We start from the raw sequence: 23,983 nt of genomic DNA, 5'->3' as shown, positions 1-23,983 counted from the left end.
AGGCTCGAGGGACCGAGTGGCCTACTCCTGTATGTTCGTAAAAGGCAGTTTTCCCTGGCGGGAGAGTCCAGAACTAGGGCTGTTAGTCTCAGGATAAGGGGACGGCTATTTAGGACTGAGATGAGGAGAAATTTCTTCACTCAGAGGGTTTGTGAATCTTTGGAATTCTCTACCCCAGAGAGCTGTGGATGCTCAGTCGTTGAGTATATTCAAGACTGAGATCAATAGGGGACATGGGGCGGGAAAGTAGAGTTGACATAGACGATCAGCCATGACCTTATTGAATAGCGAAGCAGGCTCGAGGGGCTGTTTGGCCTACTGCTGTTCCTATTTCTTATGAAGGAGTTGTGAATGGAGCTGCAAAATGTGAATCATCGGTGAATAGCCCTCTCCCTTGCTCTGAGAGGGAAGTTCATTGCTGAATTCTCAGCAGCAGCAAGGAAAAAAATGTGAGGAAAAGAAAAATAAACGTGAGATAAATGTTAATTTTAAAAGCAGCAATGGTTAAATTGAGAGTTAATGTCCCTAAATTGTAATATTAATTATCCAATTTTGGTACATCATTGCAGAGAATAATCTCTGGGTGCAGTTTAAATAAATAACATTTTCTTTTGATGGTACTAATGCTGAATATATTTTTGAAGCAGGAGAAAATGCTACAGCAAATAAGGTTAGGAAACATAACAGAGGTTTATTTTAAGACGCTACAGAATTTTGGAAGTCAAACATGCTGAGGGGTAGCTTGCTACCAAAATCATTCTTCAGGCCTTTTTAACTTGTGGTCTTGAATCTGAGGGGAATGCCTTTTGTAATACATAACTTTACGTTCCACACTTTTCCTCACAAGGTCCATTGACATAAAACCTTCAGAGTTTCTATTTGTGTTTAATATTTAAATTCCTTATTTTGACCCGAAATTTCCATCACTCACTCCAAATGAAGTTTGTCATTTTTGTTTTCAGTCCCTCCATAGCCTCGCATCCTCCCTTTCTCTGTAACCTATTCCAGCCCTACAACCCTCCGAGATCTCTGCACTCTCTTGCGCATCGCCAATTTTCATCCCTAAATTCTCTCTCTCGACCTTTCTGCCTCCCTACCTCTCCCTCCCCTCTGTCCAATTGCTCCTTAAAACCTACGTCTTTGGTCAAGCTTTTGGTCAACCTGTTCTAATATCTCCTTATGTGGCTTGGTATCAAATTTTGTTTGGTAATCATTCCTTTGAAGTGCCTTTGGATGTTCTTACTGCTTTAAAGGTGCTATATAAATGTCCGTTGCACACAACTGACCACCATCCACAAGGCACAAGTTAGGAGTATGATGGAATGCTCTCCACTTGCCTGGATGGGTGCAGCTCCAACAACACTCAAGAAACTCAACACCACCCAGTACAAAGCAGCCCGCTTGATTGGCACCCCATCCACCACCTTTGACATTCACTCCCTTCACCATTGACACACAGTGGCAGCAGTGTGTACCATGTACAAAATGCACTGTAGCAACTCACCAAGGCTCCTTCGACTGCACCTTTCAAACCTGCGACCTCTACCACAGAGAAGGCCAAGGGCAGCAGATGCATGGGAACACCATCACCGGCAAGTTCCCCTCCAAGTCTCACACCATCCTGTGTTCCTTCATTGTCGCTGGGTCAAAATCCTGGAACTCACTCCCTAACCTACACCACATGGACTGCAGCGGTTCAAGAACGCAGCTCACCACCACCTTCTCAAGGGCAATTAGGGATGGGCCATAAATGCTGGCCTAGCCAGCGATGCCCACATCCCACGAACGAATTAAAAAAAAATATTTTTACTTTCATGCATCACTCTTCTCTTAACAGGTGGATGGAAGTGATCAGAAGTGCCACAAGTTCCGCTACTCGTACTCGCCTTTTAAGTCGCAAGGAGTCTCACGCCTACTGATCACAAGAAGAAGCCGCCCAATTTATCCACACCCAGCTTTAGTTATCACATGGCATTTTGGCTTGTCAAGTGGAATTCTTAAAAAAAAAAACATTTTTGAGGTTACTGAATACCTACACCTAAAAAATAAACAATGCCAATATGGCAACTGAATCTATTTTAGGATTACAAAAAAGCTGAAATGTGCATGTTTTTCTCTTCCCCCACGCCTGCCCCGTGAACCTTTAGTTTATTCCAAGATGGCACAAGATCCACTTACCAATATGTCATGCATAGAATTAAAATAATTTTGTGTATGCAATATATATCTATAAAAAAAATCACACCACCAATATTGTGTAAATTTTAGACCGGTACAGGAGAGTTTGAAAGAATACATGTTATCCAGTCCCAGGATTTCAATGTCCCTCTTTGCTCACTCATTATCCTGAAACCCTAATGCAAGCATAAACTGTATTTGGCAAATTAATTACTGATATGTATTTTAAAGGATTCGACTGTATTATAGGCGTGGCACTAGTGTTTTGAGCTGATTGTGATTTGCAGTTCTTGAGACCAATACATTTAGGTACTGATTAATACAGACTTGACAATCATGCTATTGGTTCAGAATGAGTTTATTTTTGTTGTAACTTTGATTGAGAGAATCTTCCAACTTTACAAAGGCCCAATGGTGTATTATGCGCAATAATACCTTCTTGTCCTAAGGTGACTTAATTGCCCCAGACAGATGCTCAATTGAACAAGAAACATCATTTTCTCACACTGTGAAATTGTTGCCATATTTTAAGTAGGTGAGTTTCAGTTCCAAACTGATGGTTGCAAATGAAAATGTTCTTTGACAGAAGAGTGGCTATTTGCAAAGATTCACTTCTTGCTAGGCTGTAGCTGACTTCCATTGAGAAACGAAAGGTTTTAACCGATCCATTTCCATATCCTGATATTCCTCTACCTTCTGTGTTAGCAAGATCAATACTTTAGAATCTGAAGTTACTTCTGTATTGATTGAGCACAGAACACTTGAATTGATTTTGCCAAAAGGACAGTAAGTCACATTGAGATTAAATTGTTTGTGGATTTGAAGTACCGCTTAAACAAGAAACATATGATTCAATTTAAATACCAGCTTGTTTTCAAGAACATTGTTCTTCTTTAAAAAAAAAAAAATTTGTTACTTGAATCTTTATTAACTCTTTTGTTGCTGAATTTTTCAGGATTTTAAAAACAATACCGGTTAGGTTTAAAAAGAATCGTAACCGAATTTAATCTCGAGCAGTGAGCTGTAACAGCTTACTGAGTGTGCAGTGTTTCAAGACGTAGTGAAATCTCAATGATGGTCACATCATTTACGATTTTGCTTGAGCCTCATCCTGCGACATGGCGACTAATGTATTGCTAACAGTACAGTTTTGAAATGGATCTTTTAATCTTAAATTCTTGGCATCAGAACAGACACAATTGTATTTTATGTGCTGGTAGCCTAGTTTCAGCCTCGGAGCTGTAATGTGAAATGGAATAGAAAGCCCGGAGTTGTAGGATCTGTGGTATGGATCCATTGTCTGATATTGGGTTACCTATTTTCTGTTATCACAAGTTGGATTATTTTTTATTTAGCCCATTGGTGGAGATTACAACCAATAGTGACCTGATGTGACTTGATGCACCTAGGAATCCAGATTGTTAAAATGTACATAAAACCAACACAACCAACTCGCCCCTGACTGAACCACATACAGTATCTTACATCCGTTATATGGAGGCTTTCTACCCAGTTTTATATGATTTCAATACACTGGGAACATGTTCCAACCCCTGAATTGGATTATTGCACAGAGCTTGAAGTTCCATGCAGCCAGCTCTACTGTTCCCTCATGTAGCAGATTGCAGACCTTGTCCTAAGGTTGCTTTCATGGTCTGGTTGCAGTCTGCAAGGGTAAATCAATGCACCTGACCCATGGCTACTCCACTTAAGAACCTAAGAAGCAGGAGTAGGCCATTCAGTCCTTTCAGCCTGCTCTGCCATTCAGTAAGATTGTGGTTGACCTTCTACATTAACTCCACCTTCCTATACTATCCCTATATACCTCAATATCCAAATATTTATTGATCTCTGACTGGAATATACTGAGCATTCACAGCTCTCTGTGGTAAAAGAATTCCAAAGGTGTCCACTTTGAGGAGTCCCTAGGCCTTACCAAGCCAATTATAAAAGTAACTTTGGCTCCAAAAGGTGCCATTTTGCCCCCAGGCAGATGATCATTGTTGACTACGTTAAGTCTGTGGCCTTTCATAAGGCTTCATACTAACCATCAGGTAACACAAGTTCGATCAAGGCCTTTTAGAGGTCTGAAGGGAAAAATTCCTGGGGGGTAACTCAAGTACTCCCTTTCATGTGGGGGAGGAGCAGATTATCTCCCTCTCACCACCCTCCTCCCCTTGTCTCACCAATATGGAAAATGGGTGCAGTGTGAAAAATGGAACAGAAACCTGGCAGAACCAAGATTTTGCCCCAGATTCTGGGCGCAGGCATTGATTCACCCACTGGATCCAGGGCTGTAATTTGACTTATCTTAACTCCAATTGTCAAACGCAGTCTTGTTGTGTGGAAGAAAATTAAAATATTCAACCTTGTGTAAGACAGTTCTGATTGAAGAATTTCACATAATTAGAGCTAAAAAGTTTTTAAAAAATTGAACAAGTACTTCTATTAAAGCCAAAAACTCCTTATCAGGTGGAGTTGTGATGGGTGATATTAGCATAAAAGTAGCAGATAAAGGAATTTGAGAAGATCGCATCAACCTGTTTATATGTTAAGACTACACAGTGCAATGCCACTCTGTTAATGGCTAAAAACCTTTGCTTCAGAAGGGTTCCTATTTTATAAGTGATGATAATGTTGAAATTACCTTTTTTTTTAAATAGCCTGAACCATTTCAATAAACACACCCTTGGCACTCAATGTTGCAGTTACTGATATATATGGATGTTATATTTAAGAAAAAGCTTCCCATGGTCACGTACTTTCCCTAATCAAAACTACACTGGAGTCTACAGAAATGAATCTTTTAGTAAGATCAAGATAAACAGGCACCCAGTCAGTTCCTGTGAATGTTTCAAAATGTATTGTATTCAGGTACATGCAGGAGCTGACACAAATTCAATCGGCCGAATGGATGCCTTATGTACTATACACTGCTAGGTGTCTAGTGCCACTACAAACAAAAATGGTTAAGAGATGATTAGAAGTCTCAATTGAACTAGTAAAATGGTTAGAGTTAACCACTATGCTGACATCCATCAGTTTATTACAAGGTTTGACTGTTTAAAATACTATGGAAGTAAAAGCTGTGTGTTTGTGGTTTTATAACTATGTACTTGCTATACAATCCTTGTATTTGAGATGGGCTGTTAAACTGAGGCCCTCTTCTCGCACACTCAAGTGGATGTAAAAAATCCCAAGGCAGTTTTGAAGAGCAGGGGAATTCTCCCTGTTCACTGGGCCAATACTTATCCCCCAAGCAACATCACTAAAGCAGATTATCTGGGTTATCACATTGCTAGCTATGGGAGCTTGTGTGCAAATTGGCTGCCATGTTGCCTATCTTATAGTAGTCAGTACACTTCAAAAGTACTTCATTGGCTGTAAAATGCTTTGGGATGTTGTGAAATGCACTATATAAATGCTTTGGGAAGATCTATGAGGTGCCACTATAACAGCAATTCAGAGTTCATGCTGCCAAGACACCAGGCTTCCGAATCCAACTTGTTCACGGTAAGTTCCATAATGGTGCTATAGCTATTATTTAATAATGCGATATGGCCTTGGAGGTATATTACTGGTCTTCAGGAATGGTCAATCAGACCAGGAGTTTCCTGAATGCACTGGGATGTTCAGGCTAGTTTGGTTGAGCTTTCCTCATCTTGGGTAAAACTGAGGAGGAAGAGACCACACCCCTTTAGTTTCAAGGAATAGTAGTATCCACCAAATGCTTGGTTTTAAGGAATGTCACTACAGTCCTGCCTTGAACCTGGTAGATCATAGAAAGGTCATCAGGCGGTGACCACTCCCCCTCAGGATGGTGGCAGTGGGTGGAGGGGTGATGGCTGGTTTCTTGTTCATCATGGTGTGACCACCAGCTGACACTTTGTGTTACATAGAATGTTATCTACAACTTGTCAGCCCAAGCCTGCAAGTCAAAGGCTGCTGCATTGTAAAAGGTTATGGATAGAGCTGAACACTGCAACTGTCATTTGGCGTTATTAACCAAGCAGTTATTTTTACCCTTTTTGAGGAGGAAATGATAGCTGTCAACTCCATACTTGACCAGATCTTCAAATCCCTCCATGGCCTCACACCCCCTGCCCAACCACCTTTCTCTGTAACCATCTCCAACCCTCATATCTGCACTCCTCCAATTCTGGCCTCATGCATTTGATTTTAATTGCTCCATAATTGGTAGCTGTGCCTTCTGGTGTCTAGAGCCTAAGCTCTGACATTCCCTCCCTAAATCTCTGCTCCTTGGAGCCTACCTTAACTAAGCTTTTGGTCACCTCTCAATACCTTACGTGCCTCAAGGTCAGATTTTATTTTGACAATGCTCTTGTGTTGTGCTGGAAAGGTCAGTGTTTCAGCCCAATGCCATGCATGAGATTGCATCAATATTCAGCTAAAGAACTCTACATTTCTTCCCTTTACCAAATCCTGGCAATGGGATGTTTTATTTTATGCTGCACAAACCTGACCATCATCAAGATTGAGCAGGGTAAGAGAGAAAGACATGGTCAATCAGGAAATAATGATGACCCATTCTTAGTTCTAACGGAACTAGGATTGTACTTTGCATCAGAATTCACAATTTATTTAAAATCACTTAAAAGCTTACAAGGAATTTCAATACATTGTTTAATGACAGAAGCAAGGATTATATACAAGACTATAAACTGTCAGCAATGTTACATAAAATGAAATTTACACTTTTAATTAGCATCTTTAAGTATCCCATTATTAAACATCTTAAAAGGACCAGATTTACTGCAATACTAGCTCTTTACACACAATTATAAAAATATTGTCTTATTAATTGAATCACTCCGTACATTATACCTGTGTTTAAGAACATTTCCTGATGATCCTACTACTTTATTGCCATTTTATGCACAGAATACAATTACAGTTTCTTTTGATTGTAGTTAGAGAAAATAGGTACAAAACCCCAACTTACGTACCGTGTTTAAATTACTAAAGAAATCCTCTCAAAAAAAGTGCAGCCAGATATACAGGAACTAAATAAGGATATAACAACTGTGGAAAGTGCACAGAATGAGTCATGGCACTTCTGTTACGGAAACGGTGATAGCTTGAAGCTTATAATTAATTAGTAGACAGTGCCTCATCTCACCTTCCTTTTTAAATAACCAATCATATAGTGCAAACTAGTGGGAATATTCACCTTGAAAACAAAATAACTTAAGAATGGAATGCTAACAGTATATTCAGCTTAGACAGATTTTATGTAAAGCTTGTTAAACAAATGGAACTATAACTAGTACCTTAGTTACGTACTATTCTGTAAATAGGATTTTACAATGTAGCCAACGGTGCACTCTTATTATCCAGACACAAAATCCAATAGTTGAGAAACATTTCTAAATAGTGTATATATGATCTTACATCAGGTAATTTGTTCAGTCAATTGAAGTGTCAGCTACAACTTTACAAAATGATATGCTGCCAATTTTTAAAAAAAGTTTGTCTATGGACACGGGTATGAACAAACAGGGAAATTGCTGCGAGATAATGAGAGGAAGCAGGAATGAGCTGGCTATCCTCCTCAGCCATCAAGATGCAAAAAAAATACCTAACCCTAGCTGGAATGCAATCTTAGCTTCTCAAAATGGACTTGGGTTTAGTATGTTAAACCGTTTTTAAGTTACATTTTTAAACAGTGGATAAAAGTACCATTGCATTTCATTTTGACATTACAATTGGGATGAAAATGTGAAAACTTAAGGTGCTGAATCTAGAGATAACGAGCTACCTCACACTCTTGTACTTCATTGATACTTATATTGGCACAACTTTAGATTAAAAGTTGCATTTCAGTCGACTTTGTAACTAGCCTAAATCAGTAAACGCTGCAGGAGCTGTTCACTGGCAGTCTCAGAGGAACACTGCCACATGGGCCTCTCTCCAGATAGACTGAATACCTTGGAAAGTTTATTCTGTCACTGGTGCTTGTTTTACAGCATAAACTCTTCAGTAATCCACCTGAACCCAAGGGCCTCAGAAAGTTTCAAGCACATGACATAGAATAAAAGGGGTAATAATGTTATTCACAGAAGTACAAAGGTAACACTTTTGTAATTGCCAAAAGAATTCTGTAAATGTCATCAACTTGAAGACTATCTAAAACTAAATTTTCATTGTACCCGGTGGAATTTCTAACTCTCAAGCCATACAATTCTGATGCACATCTCTTTCCTTAGTTATGAAATAAAACCGTGCATTACTTATTCCTCAAATTGATTTATATTACACACAATGGGTAAATTAAGCAATCAAAACAAATCATAGATATGCGTTAAGATGCTTTAAATCTAAATCCAATGTCTCACTACTTACTTGTCCCTTAGATATCTCAACACAAGACTCAAACAAGATTACATGACTCCATAATAGGTTTCACAAATAAGGGACTTTTTAAAAAAAAACTTTTCTTAAACTGACTGTAGAAACAATGGTTATAACTGCTCCAGACAACTCTACCAGCGCTATATGGGATTGCAATTTAAAAATCTCTCAAGAGAAAGTTGAGGGGTGACCTGATAGACGTCTGTAAAGATGATGAAGGGGTTTGATGTTTCGACTTGTGGGAGAGACCAGAGGAGGGATCATGAATATAAAGCTAGTCACTAATAAATTCAAAAGGGAATTCCGGATGAACAACTTCAGAGAGTGTTGAGAATGTGGAACTCACTACCACAGGAAGTGGTTGAGGTGAATAATTTAGATAAATACACAAGGGAGAGAGGAATAGGTTAAGCAAGGCAAGTGAGATGGAGGAGGCTCATGTGGAGCATAAACACTGGCATGGACCAGTTGGGCTGAAGGGTCTGTTACCATGCTGTAAATTCTATGTACATAGTGTAAATTAGCAGCAGTTTGAGAAGCGTTTAGTGGTGACTACAAAAAGTACTGAAGCAGTCTGCGTAGAAATGCAGCAAGACCTGGACAATATCCAGGCTTGGGCTGATAAGTGGCAAGTAATATTTGCGCCACACAAGTGCCGGGCAATGACTACCTCAAACAAGAGAGAATCTAACCATCTCCCCATGACATTCAACAGCATTATGATTGTTGAATCCCCCACTATCAACATTCTGGGGGTTACCATTGACCAGAAACTAAACTAGGAGTAGCAATATAAATACCATGGCTACAAGAGCAGGTCAGAAGCTAGGAATCCTGCGGCGAGTAACTCACCTCCAGACTCCCCAAAGCCTGTCCACCATCTATAAGGCACAAGTCAGGAGTGTGATGGTATAGTCTCCACTTGCCTGGATGGGTGCAGCTGCAATAGCACTCATGAAGTTCAACACCATCCAGGACAAAGCAGCCCGCTTGATTGGCATCCACCACGGAAGCACAGTGGCAGCAGTGTGTACCATCTACAGGATACAGTGCAGCAACGCACCAACTCCTTAGACAGCACCTTCCAAACCCGTGACCACTACCACCTAGAAGGACAAGGTTAGCAGATGCATAGGAACACCATCATCCTGATTTGATCCTATAATCACCGTTCTTTGTCACTGGGTCAAAATCCTGGAACTCCCTTCCTAACAACACTGTGGGTGTACCTACCCAACATGGACTGCTGCGGTTCAAGGTGGCAGCTCACCACCACCTTCTCAACAGCAATTAGGGATGGGCAATAAATGCTGTCCGAGGCAGCGACGTCCATATCCCATGAACTAATAAAAAGAAAAAGTAAAAAAAAAACGCACTAGACGCTTAAAGCACTGAATAGCTCACACAGAGCCATAACATTGACACGGGGAGTCCTCCCTGAGGGACAGATTCAACTGGAGGTCAGGGAACAGTGTCTGGGAGAACGTTTATGCCTATATTTAACCGTGCACTTAGCAGACAGAACAAAGAGGACTCTGAGGACTGGTGAGGCATTAACACCAAGTGACCTGCACTTGAGAGGACAACTATGTTGTGTGGCACTTTTTCTGGACTAAGCCATTCTCAAGAATAAACATGATTTCTACAAGTTGAGGGACAGGGTACATTCAGCCAATTTCTTCCTTGATAAATTTGTTTTTCTGACAGAGGACAGGGAAAGTGACAGGTCCTCTATTGCTTGATGGTAAACAAGTTGTTTTGCTTATTGTGCTTCTCTCTGGAAAGTTCCCTTAACAGGACAGATGACAATATTTCAGAACCTGGAGGCATCCAGTGTAATGGCAACAAACATTTTTAAATCTTGCAACCCTTGGCCAAGATATAGGGTCCTGTAAGCCTAGTGTTCACAGCTTGGGGACATGTTTAACTTAACCCGCCTAGCAGGAAACTGACAGGATTGGGTGCAACGCTGTTTTTACAGCTTGTGCAATCAAACTGGATCTTCAAAAGGTAAACCCAGCACCAGGGCTCCTTCCTTTACACTGGAGTTGTAAGCTACAGAATAAGTATATCACATAGGCTACTTTTCTTGTTCTAGTTCAAGCTGAAAGCTGTGCTTCTGCATTGATGAGTCATCAAGTAGAAAAACCTGGAGCTCTTCACCTTGAGGGGAATTTTTCAGCAAAAGGGTGGGACCGTCATCGGTTCTCAACTGATCTATGTTTTTTGGCACACAGTGTGTGTGATTTGGCCTTTTTGCGTTGGACATTGAACCTCTTTCCCTTAAAAACCACTAAATTTACTGTTGTGACTCAGCTGTTACCATCTGTAAACTAGGCCTGAAATATGTGAAGCCACGTGCCACACACTCTGAAACACAAGAGAAACTAGCTTTCTGATACAGAAAATAATCATTCGCGTCTACATGCCTGGAAATCAAGAGTTAAATTTTTGCAGGGATCATCTCGAGGCAGCTTAAAACTTGACCTATTTGAAGGGGCAGTTGGGCATGATGCATGCAAAGAAAGCCCCAAGGTCCTGACAAAATGCCTTTTAAAAGGGACAGACATCATTCTAGTTGCATAGCTTACCTATCTACAAGGAGTGTAACAAGAGGAATACCGTGACAACCAGTTATTTCTAATTTTGCTTGGATTACCACGGAAAGCAAGTTAATAGTCAAAGAAACCTTGTTCTGAATTTTTCCAACATGACGTAAACATGTGGCATTCAGCTTTTACATCATCCAAGATGCCAAATTTCAAACATGATACTTAATTTGGACCATGGCTTTAAAAGAAAACAAAAAGGACATACTGAGGGGGAAAGCAGTATTTAGATGACTGCGGTTTTCCAAATTCGGTATTAATTATCCAAAAATGGCCAGACCCTGGAAATAATCAAAATAAAAGTCACCTGAACATTAGCCAAACTTTTCAGGTAAATAAGCAAGGCAATATTATGGCCCTTTCAGAGATTCACCCACAAAACATTATCTACATAAGCATTTGGTTGTTGATGCGATTTGTACAGTTATGCCCCTAATGCACTCAGGATTTTCATCTCAAGTAAAAATGACTCTATATACAAATATATACAGAAGCAACAACAACCTCCATCTCCCAGAAAAAAAACCCATCAACTTAAAACAGGATACCTGAGGTGCTGCAGAGGTTTTAGTTCCCATATCTCAGTCTTAAATGTACAATTTGGGATTTAAAACAAAAAAAAATCAGTAGGCATTTCACCATACTTGAAAATGTGCACTGTGATAGAAATTAATAAAAACTATTTGCTTTAAGCAGCACAAACTGATGGCTCCTCTGAGAGACTTCATCTTTAGATGTTGCATGCCCAGGGGGGTAGCCAGTGACTTGACAGCCCTTGCAATGATCACCCGAAGAACACCTCCTCAATGTAGACAGCAAGGACCGAACATTTGGAAGGACTGAACATCAGTTGGAAGAAGTACCTGCCCCACTTAACGAGTATCTGAAATACGAAATTTTAAAAGGTTACTATTTTTTGTTTTATAAGCAGATAAATCAATAACAACGCTTTATACTGGCCCTTCTTTCAAAGTATTCTGTAAGGAAAGAAAATTATTTGTTTTCGACGTTGCTTTAAACCACACTGTGGCTCCAGCATTGGGCATGAATAGCTCAAGTGTAACTAAAACATACAAAATTGTTTGGCAGTATAAGACCAACTGGTCTATCAAGTCTGCCCCACGCGATGATAGTTGGAGTATCATGACTAGATATTTCCTTCTTCCTTCCCTCTCCCCGCCCCTGTGCAGCAATGTAATCTTATGGGAAAGGCAAAATACAAAAAAAAACCCCAGAACCAATAAGGGAAAAAAAAATACACTGGAAAAATTCCTCTTCAATCCCCTCAGGCAAATCACGATCAGCCCAGGAGATCACATGGACCAAATGTTACCTGCAAAGACACTGGCCATCTATCTGATACGATCTCTGTGCCAATCAGGAACTGGCCCTGCTCCCTCTTGATGATGATATTGTGAGTCAGCAACCACCTCACCACAGTCAATGGCTCAGAGTGTGTTTGCCACTGAACCATCAATGACCACCACATATTGTTTTTAACACCACGTAGTTACGCATTTTGACAGAATAGCCCTTCTGTTTAATAATTCAAATTTCATTTATTTTTAAAACAATGATTCATTCTCCTTTGAAATCATTGAATAATTTGTTCCAAATTGCAGCCTCAAACGTAGGTGCAAATTAAAACTACTAATGGAATCTGCCTCGCTGAAATAATCATTAGCTGCACGTTTAAATTGCTTTGTGCTCCTACAATAAAAATATTGCTTTTCCCACACTGGATTCCAGACTGCTGGCAGTAAAAGCTCTTCAAATTGACTGAAATAAGCAGTGGTTTGGCATTCCCTGCACAGTGACAACACCTGCCTCTCGATGCTTTTCAGAATAATTATTAGCTTTTCTGCCCCAAGGGGAATGAGCAACAAAAAAAATTGAATATGACTTAAATCAAGGATCACAAATCACGATTGTCATGGCAATATAATAACATCCTCCATACAGAGCTATTTCCCAGAGGTCAAAACTTGCAGCCACTTCAATTGTTTGCAATTTGGGCAGTGACAAGAATAGAGTTAGTATTTAGATATTAAAACAGAAGCCTGGAGCAATCATGTTCAACACTGGATAAAATAGTTTCACTTTAGAAGGCGTACAAGCCAAGAAAGCTAATAATGTATTATTTCAAGTGGTTTGCATGCATACGAAGAATTGCATAGCATTTTACAGCACTGAGACAGATCTATGCCAGTGTCTATGTTACACACAAGCCTCCTCCCTCCTTCTACTCACCAACATATCCTTTCCCTCATATATGTATCTACTTTCCCCTGAAATTCACCTATGCTATTTGCCTCAACTACTCTAAGTTGATAATAAATTCCACATTCTAACCAATCTCTGGGTAAAGAAGTTTCTCCTGAATTCCTTATTGGGTTTATTAGTGACTATCTTATATTAAGGGCTCCTTGTTTAGGACTCCCTCATGGGTGAAAACAACCTCTCTAGGTCTAAGATGAAGAATTATATAACTTTATTCACAAATTTCACAGCAGTTAATATTAACAGGATAGAACGATCATATTTACCTAGTCACTCAAAAATTAGTAGGATTAAAATGCAGTATTGTTTCATGGATTGAACAGGAAGGGACAATGTGCAGGAGAGGAAACAGGCACAGGATTTTGGATTAGTTGGTTTACATGGGATGGAAGATGGGACGCCAGATGGGAGCACTGGAACAGTTGAGTCTGGAAGTGACAAAGGCACGGATTAGGGTTTCGGTAGCAGATGGGTGGATGCGGGTAATATTATGGAGGTATAAGGAGATGTGGCTTGTAATGGAATGTGGGGTTACAGAAACTCAGCTTGGTGTTGAATAGGACGCTAAGCTTTCTAACAGTCTTCTTCAGTCAGAGATAGTGGCCGAGGAGGAGTAGGAATGGAATCAGTAGCAAGGATAAAGAGTTTGCAGCCTGGAGCCAATGACCTTAGCTTTGGTCCTTCCGATGTTTGACTGCAGCTTATCCAAGACTGATGTCGGATAAAGCAGTCTGACAGCACAGAGGCAATGATGGGGTTGACAATAGACATGTGGAAACTGACACCATATCAGCAGAAGTGACACGTAGATGAGGAAAAGGAGGCGGTCAAGGGAAGATTATTGGGTGAGTCTGCAGATAATGGTATGGGGATAAGAACCACATAGATACACTGATGCTTTATCAAATCCCATCGGACACAAGCTATCATAATAAATAACAAGGGCCAAAGAAAGCTGCAAAGTGACAGGAACAGGAGGAGGCCATTCAGCCTTTTGAGCCTGTTTCAACAATCAATAAGGTCATGGCTGATCTATTTCTTAACTCCAGGTATCTGCTTTTGTCCCATATCTCTTAGTACTTTGGATAGATGTTTGTTAATCAATCTCAGTTTAAAATTAAATGATGTAGCATCAATTGCTGTTTGCAGAAGAGAATTCTAAATTACCCCCACCCTTTGTGTGCACAAGTGTTTTCTAACTTCACTCCTGAAATGCCTGGCTCTAACCTTTACACTAGATCCCCTAGTCCTAGATTCTCCAACCAGCAGAAATAGTTCCTTCCAATCCACCTTAACAGCTCCCCATAGCATTTTGAAAACCTCAATCAAATCATGTCTTAAGCTTCTTTCTTTTGGGCCTCCTTATCTCGAGAGACAATGGATACGCGCCTGGAGGTGGTCAGTGGTTTGTGAAGCAGCGCCTGGAGTGGCTATAAAGGCCAATTCTGGAGTGACAGGCTCTTCCACAGGTGCTGCAGAGAAATTTGTTTGTTGGGGCTGTTGCACAGTTGGCTCTCCCCTTGCGCCTCTGTCTTTTTTCCTGCCAACTACTAAGTCTCTTCGACTCGCCACAATTTAGCCCTGTCTTTATGGCTGCCCGCCAGCTCTGGCGAATGCTGGCAACTGACTCCCACGACTTGTGATCAATGTCACACGATTTCATGTCGCGTTTGCAGACGTCTTTATAACGGAGACATGGACGGCCGGTGGGTCTGATACCAGTGGCGAGCTCGCTGTACAATGTGTCTTTGGGGATCCTGCCATCTTCCATGCGGCTCACATGGCCAAGCCATCTCAAGCGCCTCTGACTCAGTAGTGTGTATAAGCTGGGGGTGTTGGCCGCTTCAAGGACTTCTGTGTTGGAGATATAGTCCTGCCACCTGATGCCAAGTATTCTCCGAAGGCAGCGAAGATGGAATGAATTGAGACGTCGCTCTTGGCTGGCATACGTTGTCCAGGCCTCGCTGCCGTAGAGCAAGGTACTGAGGACACAGGCCTGATACACTCGGACTTTTGTGTTAAGCTTCTAAATGCCAGGAAATACTACCACACCTTGCGCAATCTCTCCTCGTAATTTAACCCTTATAGAGCCTAGGAATCAGTTTGGTAAATCTGCACTGCACTCCCTCCACTATACCTTCCCCAAGGTGCCATACTCAGAACTGAACACAGTACTCTAGTTGTGGTCTAACTAAGACTTTTTATAGCTGTAGCATAGCTTCGAACACTCTGTATTTTATTCCTCTAGGTATGAAGGTCTTTTTGATTATTTATAAAGGTGGTGAATTGAGCATAAAATAAAATATAAAACATGGAATTCAATGTCAGTAAGTGGGAGATGATACAGTTTGGTTAAAAAAAGTAATTATACTTTGGAAGAAGGTCGAGTAATGTGGAAAAGCAGAGTGATTTTGCAGTTCAGGTGCACAAGACATCAGCTGAATGGTTTAACTGAGCTGCGGGAAAACAATTTTGTTTCAACAACTGTGTCCTAAATATAAAATCTATGGAAAATACCTCTGAAGCCTTTGCACAAGATGGGATACAAGCGTGTCGGAAATGCCCGGACAAGCCTCTTCTACCAAAAAAATGGCCTCCCTCAGTTCTTCTACTGCTTCAGTATTGCCTCCTCCAGCCCGGCTCTTTTCCTTGAGCTGAAAGAACAGCGTCAATCCATCAATACATTGGGAGCGCGCATTAATCCATCAATACACTGGGAGCGCGCGTCAATCCATCAATACACTGGGAATACACGACAATACACTAGGAGAATGCATCATTCGATGAATAGACTGGGAGTGTGTGTCAATCGATCAACATACTGGGAATTCGTGACAATCGATCAATATATTGGAAATGCGCACTGATCAATATACTTGGAATAAGTGTGAGCCAATACATCTCCCACTCCAGCCCACCCCCTCCCCATCCAACTAAGTGACTTTTTCCATACCTCAGTAAATAATGGAGAAATAATAGTCGGTAAACACTGAGACGACGAGTGCTTTGGAGTATCTTCCACCTATGAAAGAAGAGGTTTAAAAGTTAATCTCCTTAGACCTGGCAGTCTGCAACTCTGCTTCAGTGAAACTGAACTATGGTTAAGGTGGAAACAAACTTGCACACTGAAGCAGAGACACAAAAGGTTCATACATTTCTCAGCAAACCTCGGTGGTAATGGAGTTAAACACTATTTGAAGGTGTCCGGTTAACATTTACATCGTTCATTTACAGACACTGCTATTTTCAGCAGCGACACTGGGTGCTTTCTTCATCCAGAAACCAGTTTGTTCTAGGAGAAACTAAAAGACAACTACTTGAAGTGACTGGAACTCCTTCAACAATAATTACACAGAATTCTAGGGCACAGAAGCAGGCCATTCAGCCCAAAGGTCTATTTTGGTGTTTATACTCCACACCTGCCTCACTGCTACTCTCCAACACAACCATCCTTTCTCTCGCATGTATTTATCTAGTTTCCCTTAAATGCATCTATGCTATTTTGCCTCAACCAAAGAGGTAGCGAGTTCCACATTCTAAGCACTCTCTAGGTTAAACAAAGTCCCTCCTGAATTTTTTATTGGATTTATTAGTGGCTCTTACATTATGTCCTGCAGTTTTGAACGCTAAGTGTACCCTATCAAACACATCTATAATTTTCAGGACGTCTAGCAGGTCACCTCGCTGTTTTCTTTTCCAAAGAGCTTCATCTTGTTCAGTCTTACTTTCCTCGAGTTAATTTGGTGATACTAAATGAGATTTCCCAGAATCTGCTGGCAATTACATGGTTATATTGCACAGAATCTCAACTTTGTCTAAAGGTATGAAGCTAAAATGTTGCAATTCATCTTGCTCTCTAACCAGCAATTTAAGAGCTGTGTGAAGACTTTAAAAAAAAAAATCACAAGGCAAACTTAAAAGGAGGAAAGATCAATTGTACCTGATCCCTCTCGATGAGATCCTCGGGCTGCGCAGCTCCATTTTGCAACTTGATTGGATCTTTCTCCTTGATTGTGAAGATCCAGTCACTTGAGTCATTCCCTCCTGATGCTTGTCTGTCAGCTTCCCTATCATTAAAAAAAAATATTGTTTCACCTGTCCGATAAAAAAAGACTTCATGGAAAATTATACCAGAAACAAATGAAGACTATTTTGGCAGCTAGGCTACAGAAAGGATAAACAACTAGCATTTATACAGCCCCTTTAACGTCCCAAGGGCACTTCACAGCAGTATTGTCAAATAAAATTTGACACCAAGCCACATAAGGAGATTGGTCAAAGGGGTAGAGGGAGGGTACTTCAGAGGTTAGGGCCTAAGCAGCTGAAGGCATGGCCACTAATTGTGGGATGAAGAAATCAGGGATGCGCAAGAGGCCTGAATTAGACACTTAGCGATCTCAGGTTTTTATTCCCCCAATCATATGGGCGTCGCTGGCAAGGCCAGCATTTATTGCCCATTCCTAAATGCTCGAGACAAGCTTGCTAAGCCATTTCAGAGGGCAGAGAAGAGTCAACCATATTACTATGGGTCTGGAATTAAATATAGGCCAAACCGGGTAAGCGCAGATTTCCTTCCCTAAAGAATATTAGTGAACCAGATGTGTTTTTAACAACAATGATAGTTTCACAGTTACCATTACCGATACTAGCTTTTGATTTTCCACAGTAATTAACTGAATTTCAATTCTCCAGCCGTCATGGTGGGATCTGAACTCGTGTTCAGATCTTAGGTCCAGGTCTCTGGATTACTCGTCCACGGATTAAACCACTATACTACCATATGCTGTGGAATGTGGTCGAGGGCACTCGCATCAAGGACTGAGTCGTGATTGAGGAGATCTCCAAAGAGCTCCTTCCAACAAGCGCTGACTGTCCCTCTGTCCTTGATAAGCGCCACCCCATTCTTTGCTCTCAGTGGGGTAGGTCCTTGGGTGGTAAATGGTCTGACCGCGCTGAAGAATTCACACATCATGGCCGTTAGCGAGTTGCTGTACTGCCTGCGCAATTTCAGCCCACCAGATGTTCTTTAGGTCATGGTTTTTTTGTTGGACCTCGACCTTCAATTGTCTGTATACATGCTCTTTTCCCTCGAATTCTGGCGATACCTCCAATTCAGGAATGCCTTGCGCTTACAATTTAGAAGCTCCTGGGTCTTCTCGTCAAACCAGTCTTGATGTTTCCTGGTCGAGAAACCAAGAGTATCTTTGCAAGTAGATTATGGTAGCTTTAAGGGCAGACCAGGACCATTGTGGACATTGTGGTTCCTGTTTGTTGAGCATCACCAAGTTGCTTGCAAGATGCTGCCTGAGTAGGTCTTTGTTCAGAGGCCTTGACACCATCGACACTGTATTTCCTGAGGCAGTGCTTCTGCTGCTGTTTTTGGACTGGATTTATGGAGATAGTATCTCGGATAAGGCGATGGTCGGTCCAGCAGTAATCAGCTCCCATCATGGAACAGGGGATGCGGACATCCTTGCAGTGCTACCCATGACCTCAGCACAATCCCAGCCTGACATGAGATTAAAAAGGCCATCCGACAGCTAAAAAAAAGAATAAAGCCGCTGGTGTAGATGGAATTCCCGCCGAAATTCTAAAATACGGCGGAGAGCCACTCCTTACACAAATACATGGACTCATCTCACTCATCTGGAAGGAGGAACGTTGTCAGTGGCAGGACAGGGGCTCCAATATCAGTGTCCTCTCTCGGGCCAACACCCCCAGTATCGAGACACTGGTATTGGCTCATCAGTTATGTTGGGCGGGCCAAAATATCCGCATGCCTGATACAAGACTCCCAAAACAAGCTTTCTACTCCGCGCTCCGTCAGAACAAGAGGTTACCAGGAGGGCAGAGGAAACTCTACAAGGATGTCCTTTAAGACTCCCTGAAAAAAAATGACATCTCCACTGATTTGTGGGAATCCCTTGCCAGAGACTGCCCAAAATGGAGAAGCATTGCGAAGGTGCCAGCCAGTTCGAACAACGCCAACATGCCCAGGCAGCGACTACGCACAAACAGCAGAAACGGTGTTCGGAAATTCGAGCATCCCCTCCACTCGCCTCATCAAACACCACCTGCCCCGTCTGTGGCAGAGTGTGCAGATCCAGAATTGGACTATTCAGTCAGCTAAGGACCCACAACCCTGGAGTGGAAGAAAGTCATCCTTGTTCCCGAGGGTCTGCCTAAGAAGAAGAATGCTACCATACCCCAATTAATTCCACCTTAGATACAAACGTGAGTTGCTCGTCTTTACAAAAAAACAATGAATCCAAGTGGGCCAACACTGATTGCAATGCTGCTCCAACCAGTGAAGCCTGAACAATTCCATAGAATCACAATAGTACAGCACAGAAACAAACCATTCAGCCCATTGAGTCTGCACCTGCTCTCTCAAAGAGCAATCCAGTTAGTCCCACATCCCCCACTCTTTCCCCTTGTCCCTTTAATTCTTTTCTCCTTCAAGTATTTCTTGCTGTCAACACAATGTCAGATCCATGAAAGCAGCTGAAGACTTACAGCATCACTAATGGAAAACATTTGTTTCATTCACATAAACAGATAAGATTCATTACAAAAGGTGACAGGCTACTGATGATACAGATAACATTGGAGTACAGAACCAAGTGTGAGAAAGGGAAATCATAACGTCCTTAAAACTGGGACCTTATTGGCCTAGAATTTGCAACTGTTGTCTGTGGGGGGGGAGTAATATAATTTCCAGCTGTATAAACAGTTAAGCATCCAAACTGTTACGTTTACTGGTGCACATCTAGACTGAGCTATCTTTTAGATCATAATGAACGCTTGTCCCCCCCACCCCCAATAAGCAGGCTTGTGCAAATAGAAGTCAGCTGCACATTGAGTTCTGGTCTCCATATTACAAAAGGATATAATGGCACTGGAGAAGGTGCTATAAAGATTCAGCAGGATTAGACCAGAACTAAAGAGAGTACAGCTATCAGGCTCGGGTTCTTCTTTTTTTTAAGAAAAGACTGGGGGTGACCTGACAGTGGTCTTAAAAATTATGAAGGGGTTTGATAGGGTAGACAGAGATGATGTTTCCACCGTGGGCAAGTCCAAAACTAGGGGCCATCAATATAAGATAGTCACTAATAAATCCAATAAGGAATTCAGAAGAAACTTCTTTACTCAGAGTGGTGAGAATGTAGAACTTGCTACCAAATCATAGAATCCTAGCATGATGCAGGACAGGAGGTCACTTGACCCACCAATCCTGCGCTGGCTCTTTGAAAAGAGCAATCCAATTAGTCCCATTCCCCAGGTCTGTCTCCATGAACCTGTGATTTTTTTTCCCCCCTTTCAAGTATATATCCAATTCCCTTTAGAATATTACTACTGAATCTGTTTTCATCACCCTTTCAGGTAGTGCATTCCAGATCACAACTTGCGGCATACATTATTTATTTTCAAGTCACCTCTACTTTGGATATCACTTTAAGTCTGAGTCCTCCAGTTACTGACCCACCTGCCACTGGAAACAGCATCTCCATATTTATTCTAGCAAAACTGCTCAGGATTTTGAACACCTTTACCAAATCACCTCTTCACCTTCACATGGAATAATTGAGGTGAATAGCATGGATGCATTTAAGGGGCAGCTCGATAAACATGAGGGCAAAACAAATAGAAGGATATGCTGATAGTGTGAGATGAAATAGGGTGGGAAAAGGTTTGTGAGAAGCATATTCACCAGCATCAACCAGTCGGACCTCATGACCTTTTTCTGCACTGTAATTTCTATGTAATTCTACGTAATATTACATGTTCATAAATACAATTGAGCATATTTTACTGGAAGCATCTAAGCCTCTAAGAAGAGCTGTGTGAATACACACTACAGGAAAACTTACGAGTCAGATTCATCTGAGCTGGAATGATCATGGTCCTGCTCCGCCTTCCACCTCTTGTACCGATCAATTAGCTCAGTCAAGTAAGAAGTCTTCTTGGAATTTCGTATTATGAATTTATGCTTCAGTAATTCTTTTGCTGTAGGTCTCTTAAGAAAATAAACAAAATATATTAGTTATTACTTCCTAAACAGCAAAATGAAACCTACTTATCATTTCTCATCATAGAAGCAAAAATATTTCTGTGCAATGGGTGTTTGGGATGGTGATCTTCATAAAATTAGTTGTACTTTTTGCTGACCTTTAGAAAGCTGTTCTTGCACTTGCTCAGCATTATTATACCCAGGCACAAGTACAAACATAGCAAGTTGGGTGTTTGTTATTGCAGCAGTGACTACACTTCAAAAGTATGTGATAGTTTGTAAAGCCCTTTGGGGTAGCCTGAGGTCATGAAAGGCTCTATTTAAATGCAAGTTTTTCTTTCTTTCCTGTTTTTGTATGTTGTTCACAAACGACTGGAGTTTTCCATTCATAACTTGAGTTGCCATTTAGACCCAGAATTGTGTTAAACTAAGCAATCTGGCTCAAAGCCTATTCCATCTGAAAATATTTAGAGTGCAGCAGCAGTAATCAAAAACAAATTCGACAGTACAATGAGACATTTAAAATCTAGATTTTGTTCTGCTATTGTCCCTGAATATGCATAGTCACTTTGTGGGGTTATAAAGTGATTTATAGCTAGTTTGTGCTGCAGGATTGCGGGCAGGGTGCTTAAAACAACTTGGCATTTGTTCACTGCTCAGGGCCTTGACAGGATTGGCAATGTGCTTGAATCAGGCTAACCTGGGAACCTAGCAGGAAATTTGGGTGGTTAGAAATAAAATAATTAATTTAAATCGGAATTTGAATAGCAGCCAAGGTTCTCATACCCATCCCCCCTTTTTTGCAAGGTCTATAGATTTTAAACCACTTACAAAACTTGGTTCTTTATTCAAGCATGCTTCTACAAATTCTTTTAGGGGTTTACTGTAGTTTCCCTCCAACGTTGGTGCATTGTTCTTCGGAATAAGGAACAAAACTTTCATTGGATGTAGCTCTGAATGTGGTGGCTCTCCTTTTGTAAGTTCTATTGCAGTTATTCCCAAAGACCAGATATCAGCCTATGAAAACAGAACACAAAAGATGCCAATTATTTCATAATTTCTCAAGGCTTGAACCAAATTATAAACGACCACATATATTTCCCTAACAATGCGCAAAATGCAAGTTCTCCTACAGTAGCCACAGCATTTACATGGCTGGTCCAGTTGGGTTGCTAGTCAATGGTGTCCCACAGAATGTCCTGGGGCCTCCAACCATTTTATACACAGACAGCACCTATCAAGGGCAACTGAAGTTATTTTAAAGAATACCTACCATTTCCCCACACACTGATCGATTAATCCAGAATGCATCGTGGATCAAATATCGGGTCTTCCAGCAAAAGACTCAGTACCACTGTGTAGCACATTAACCCAGAGCCAACGACAGCTTACATTCTTTTACCGCTAAATTGCACACCAATTTCTGTTAGCAATCCGAGATAAAGGAAAATAGAAATACTTCACATCTTTCATGTCTAGATTCCAATCTACGAAGCAAACGTCGGGTTAATTTTTTCCAAAGGATCCGTGGAACCCCAGTTTGAGAACTACTGATGTAGAATGTACAGCACAGAAACAAGCCATTCTAGTCTATGGCTGGTGTTTGTGTTCCACACAAACTTTTTCAGCATATCCTCTATTCCCTTCATAGAATCCATAGAAAGATGCAGAACAGGAGGCAGCAATTTGGCCCATTGTTCTCTTTTCAAAATAAATTGGTTCGTAGAAAGTGGGCGTCATTGGCCAGGCCAGGATTTATTGCCCATCCCTAATTGCCCTTGAACCGCTAGGCTTGCTAAGCCATTTCAGAGGACATTTTAAGAATCAACCACATTGCAGTGGGTCTGGTATCACATGTAGGCCAGACCAGGTAAGGATGGCAGATTTCCTTCTCTAAACGGCATGAATGAACCAGATGGGTTTTTTACAACAATCGACAATGGTTTCACAGTCATTAGACTAGCTTTTAATTCCAGATTTATTCATTGAATTCAAATTTCACCATCTGCCGTGGTGAGATTCGAGCCCATGGCCCCAGAGCCTGGGCTCTGGATTACTCGTCCAGTGACATTACCACTACGCCACCGCCTCCCTCAATTGTGCCTGTGCCAGCTCTTTGAATTAATTCCACTCCCCTGCTCTTTCCCCATAGCCCTGGAAATGTTTTCCCTTTCAAGTACTTATCCAATTCCCTTTTGAAACTTACCAAGGAATCTGCTTCCACCACCCTTTCAGGCAGTGCATTCCAGATCACCACAACTTGATTTATGTAGAAACAATGTACGCGTGTCACCTCTGGCACTTCTGCCAATCACAAATTTGTCCCTTCTGGTTTGCAACCCTTTTACCACTGGAAACAGTTTCTCTTTATTTATTCTCTCTAAACCCTTCATGATCTTGAACACCTCATCAAATCTCCACTAAAGCTTGTTTCCTGTGAACAATCCCAGCTTCTCCAAAGAACTGAAGTCCCCCTAACATTCTAGTAAATCTCCTCTGCACCCTTTCCCAAGGCCTTGACATCCTTCCCAAA

General features: G+C 41.3%; 2 protein-coding genes across 4 annotated transcripts in view; one reads left to right on the top strand and one right to left on the bottom strand.

The window, feature by feature from the left end:
* Positions 1-2,515, top strand: part of farp1 (FERM, RhoGEF (ARHGEF) and pleckstrin domain protein 1 (chondrocyte-derived)) — a 274,704-nt gene extending 272,189 nt beyond the window's left edge. For both annotated transcript variants that reach the window (XM_068034256.1, XM_068034255.1), the window contains exon 27: positions 1,838-2,515. In XM_068034256.1, coding sequence (XP_067890357.1) covers positions 1,838-1,919 — 82 coding nt within the window. In that variant the 3' untranslated portion in view covers positions 1,920-2,515. The remainder of the gene's footprint in view (positions 1-1,837) is intronic.
* Positions 2,516-6,808: 4,293 nt separating this feature from the next.
* LOC137371523 (serine/threonine-protein kinase 24-like) overlaps positions 6,809-23,983 on the bottom strand; it is a 47,798-nt gene continuing 30,623 nt past the window's right edge. For both annotated transcript variants that reach the window (XM_068034254.1, XM_068034252.1), the window contains exons 7-12: positions 22,282-22,467; positions 21,311-21,456; positions 17,380-17,506; positions 16,393-16,461; positions 15,957-16,093; positions 6,809-12,042 (exon numbers count right to left, since the gene is read on the bottom strand). In XM_068034254.1, coding sequence (XP_067890355.1) covers positions 12,006-12,042; positions 15,957-16,093; positions 16,393-16,461; positions 17,380-17,506; positions 21,311-21,456; positions 22,282-22,467 — 702 coding nt within the window. In that variant the 3' untranslated portion in view covers positions 6,809-12,005. The remainder of the gene's footprint in view (positions 12,043-15,956; positions 16,094-16,392; positions 16,462-17,379; positions 17,507-21,310; positions 21,457-22,281; positions 22,468-23,983) is intronic.

Source organism: Heterodontus francisci, chromosome 6 (genome assembly GCF_036365525.1).
Source record: "Heterodontus francisci isolate sHetFra1 chromosome 6, sHetFra1.hap1, whole genome shotgun sequence".
NCBI lineage: Eukaryota > Metazoa > Chordata > Chondrichthyes > Heterodontiformes > Heterodontidae > Heterodontus > Heterodontus francisci.
Note: the sequence above shows the minus strand (reverse complement) of the source record. Positions and strands in the feature narration are given on the sequence as shown.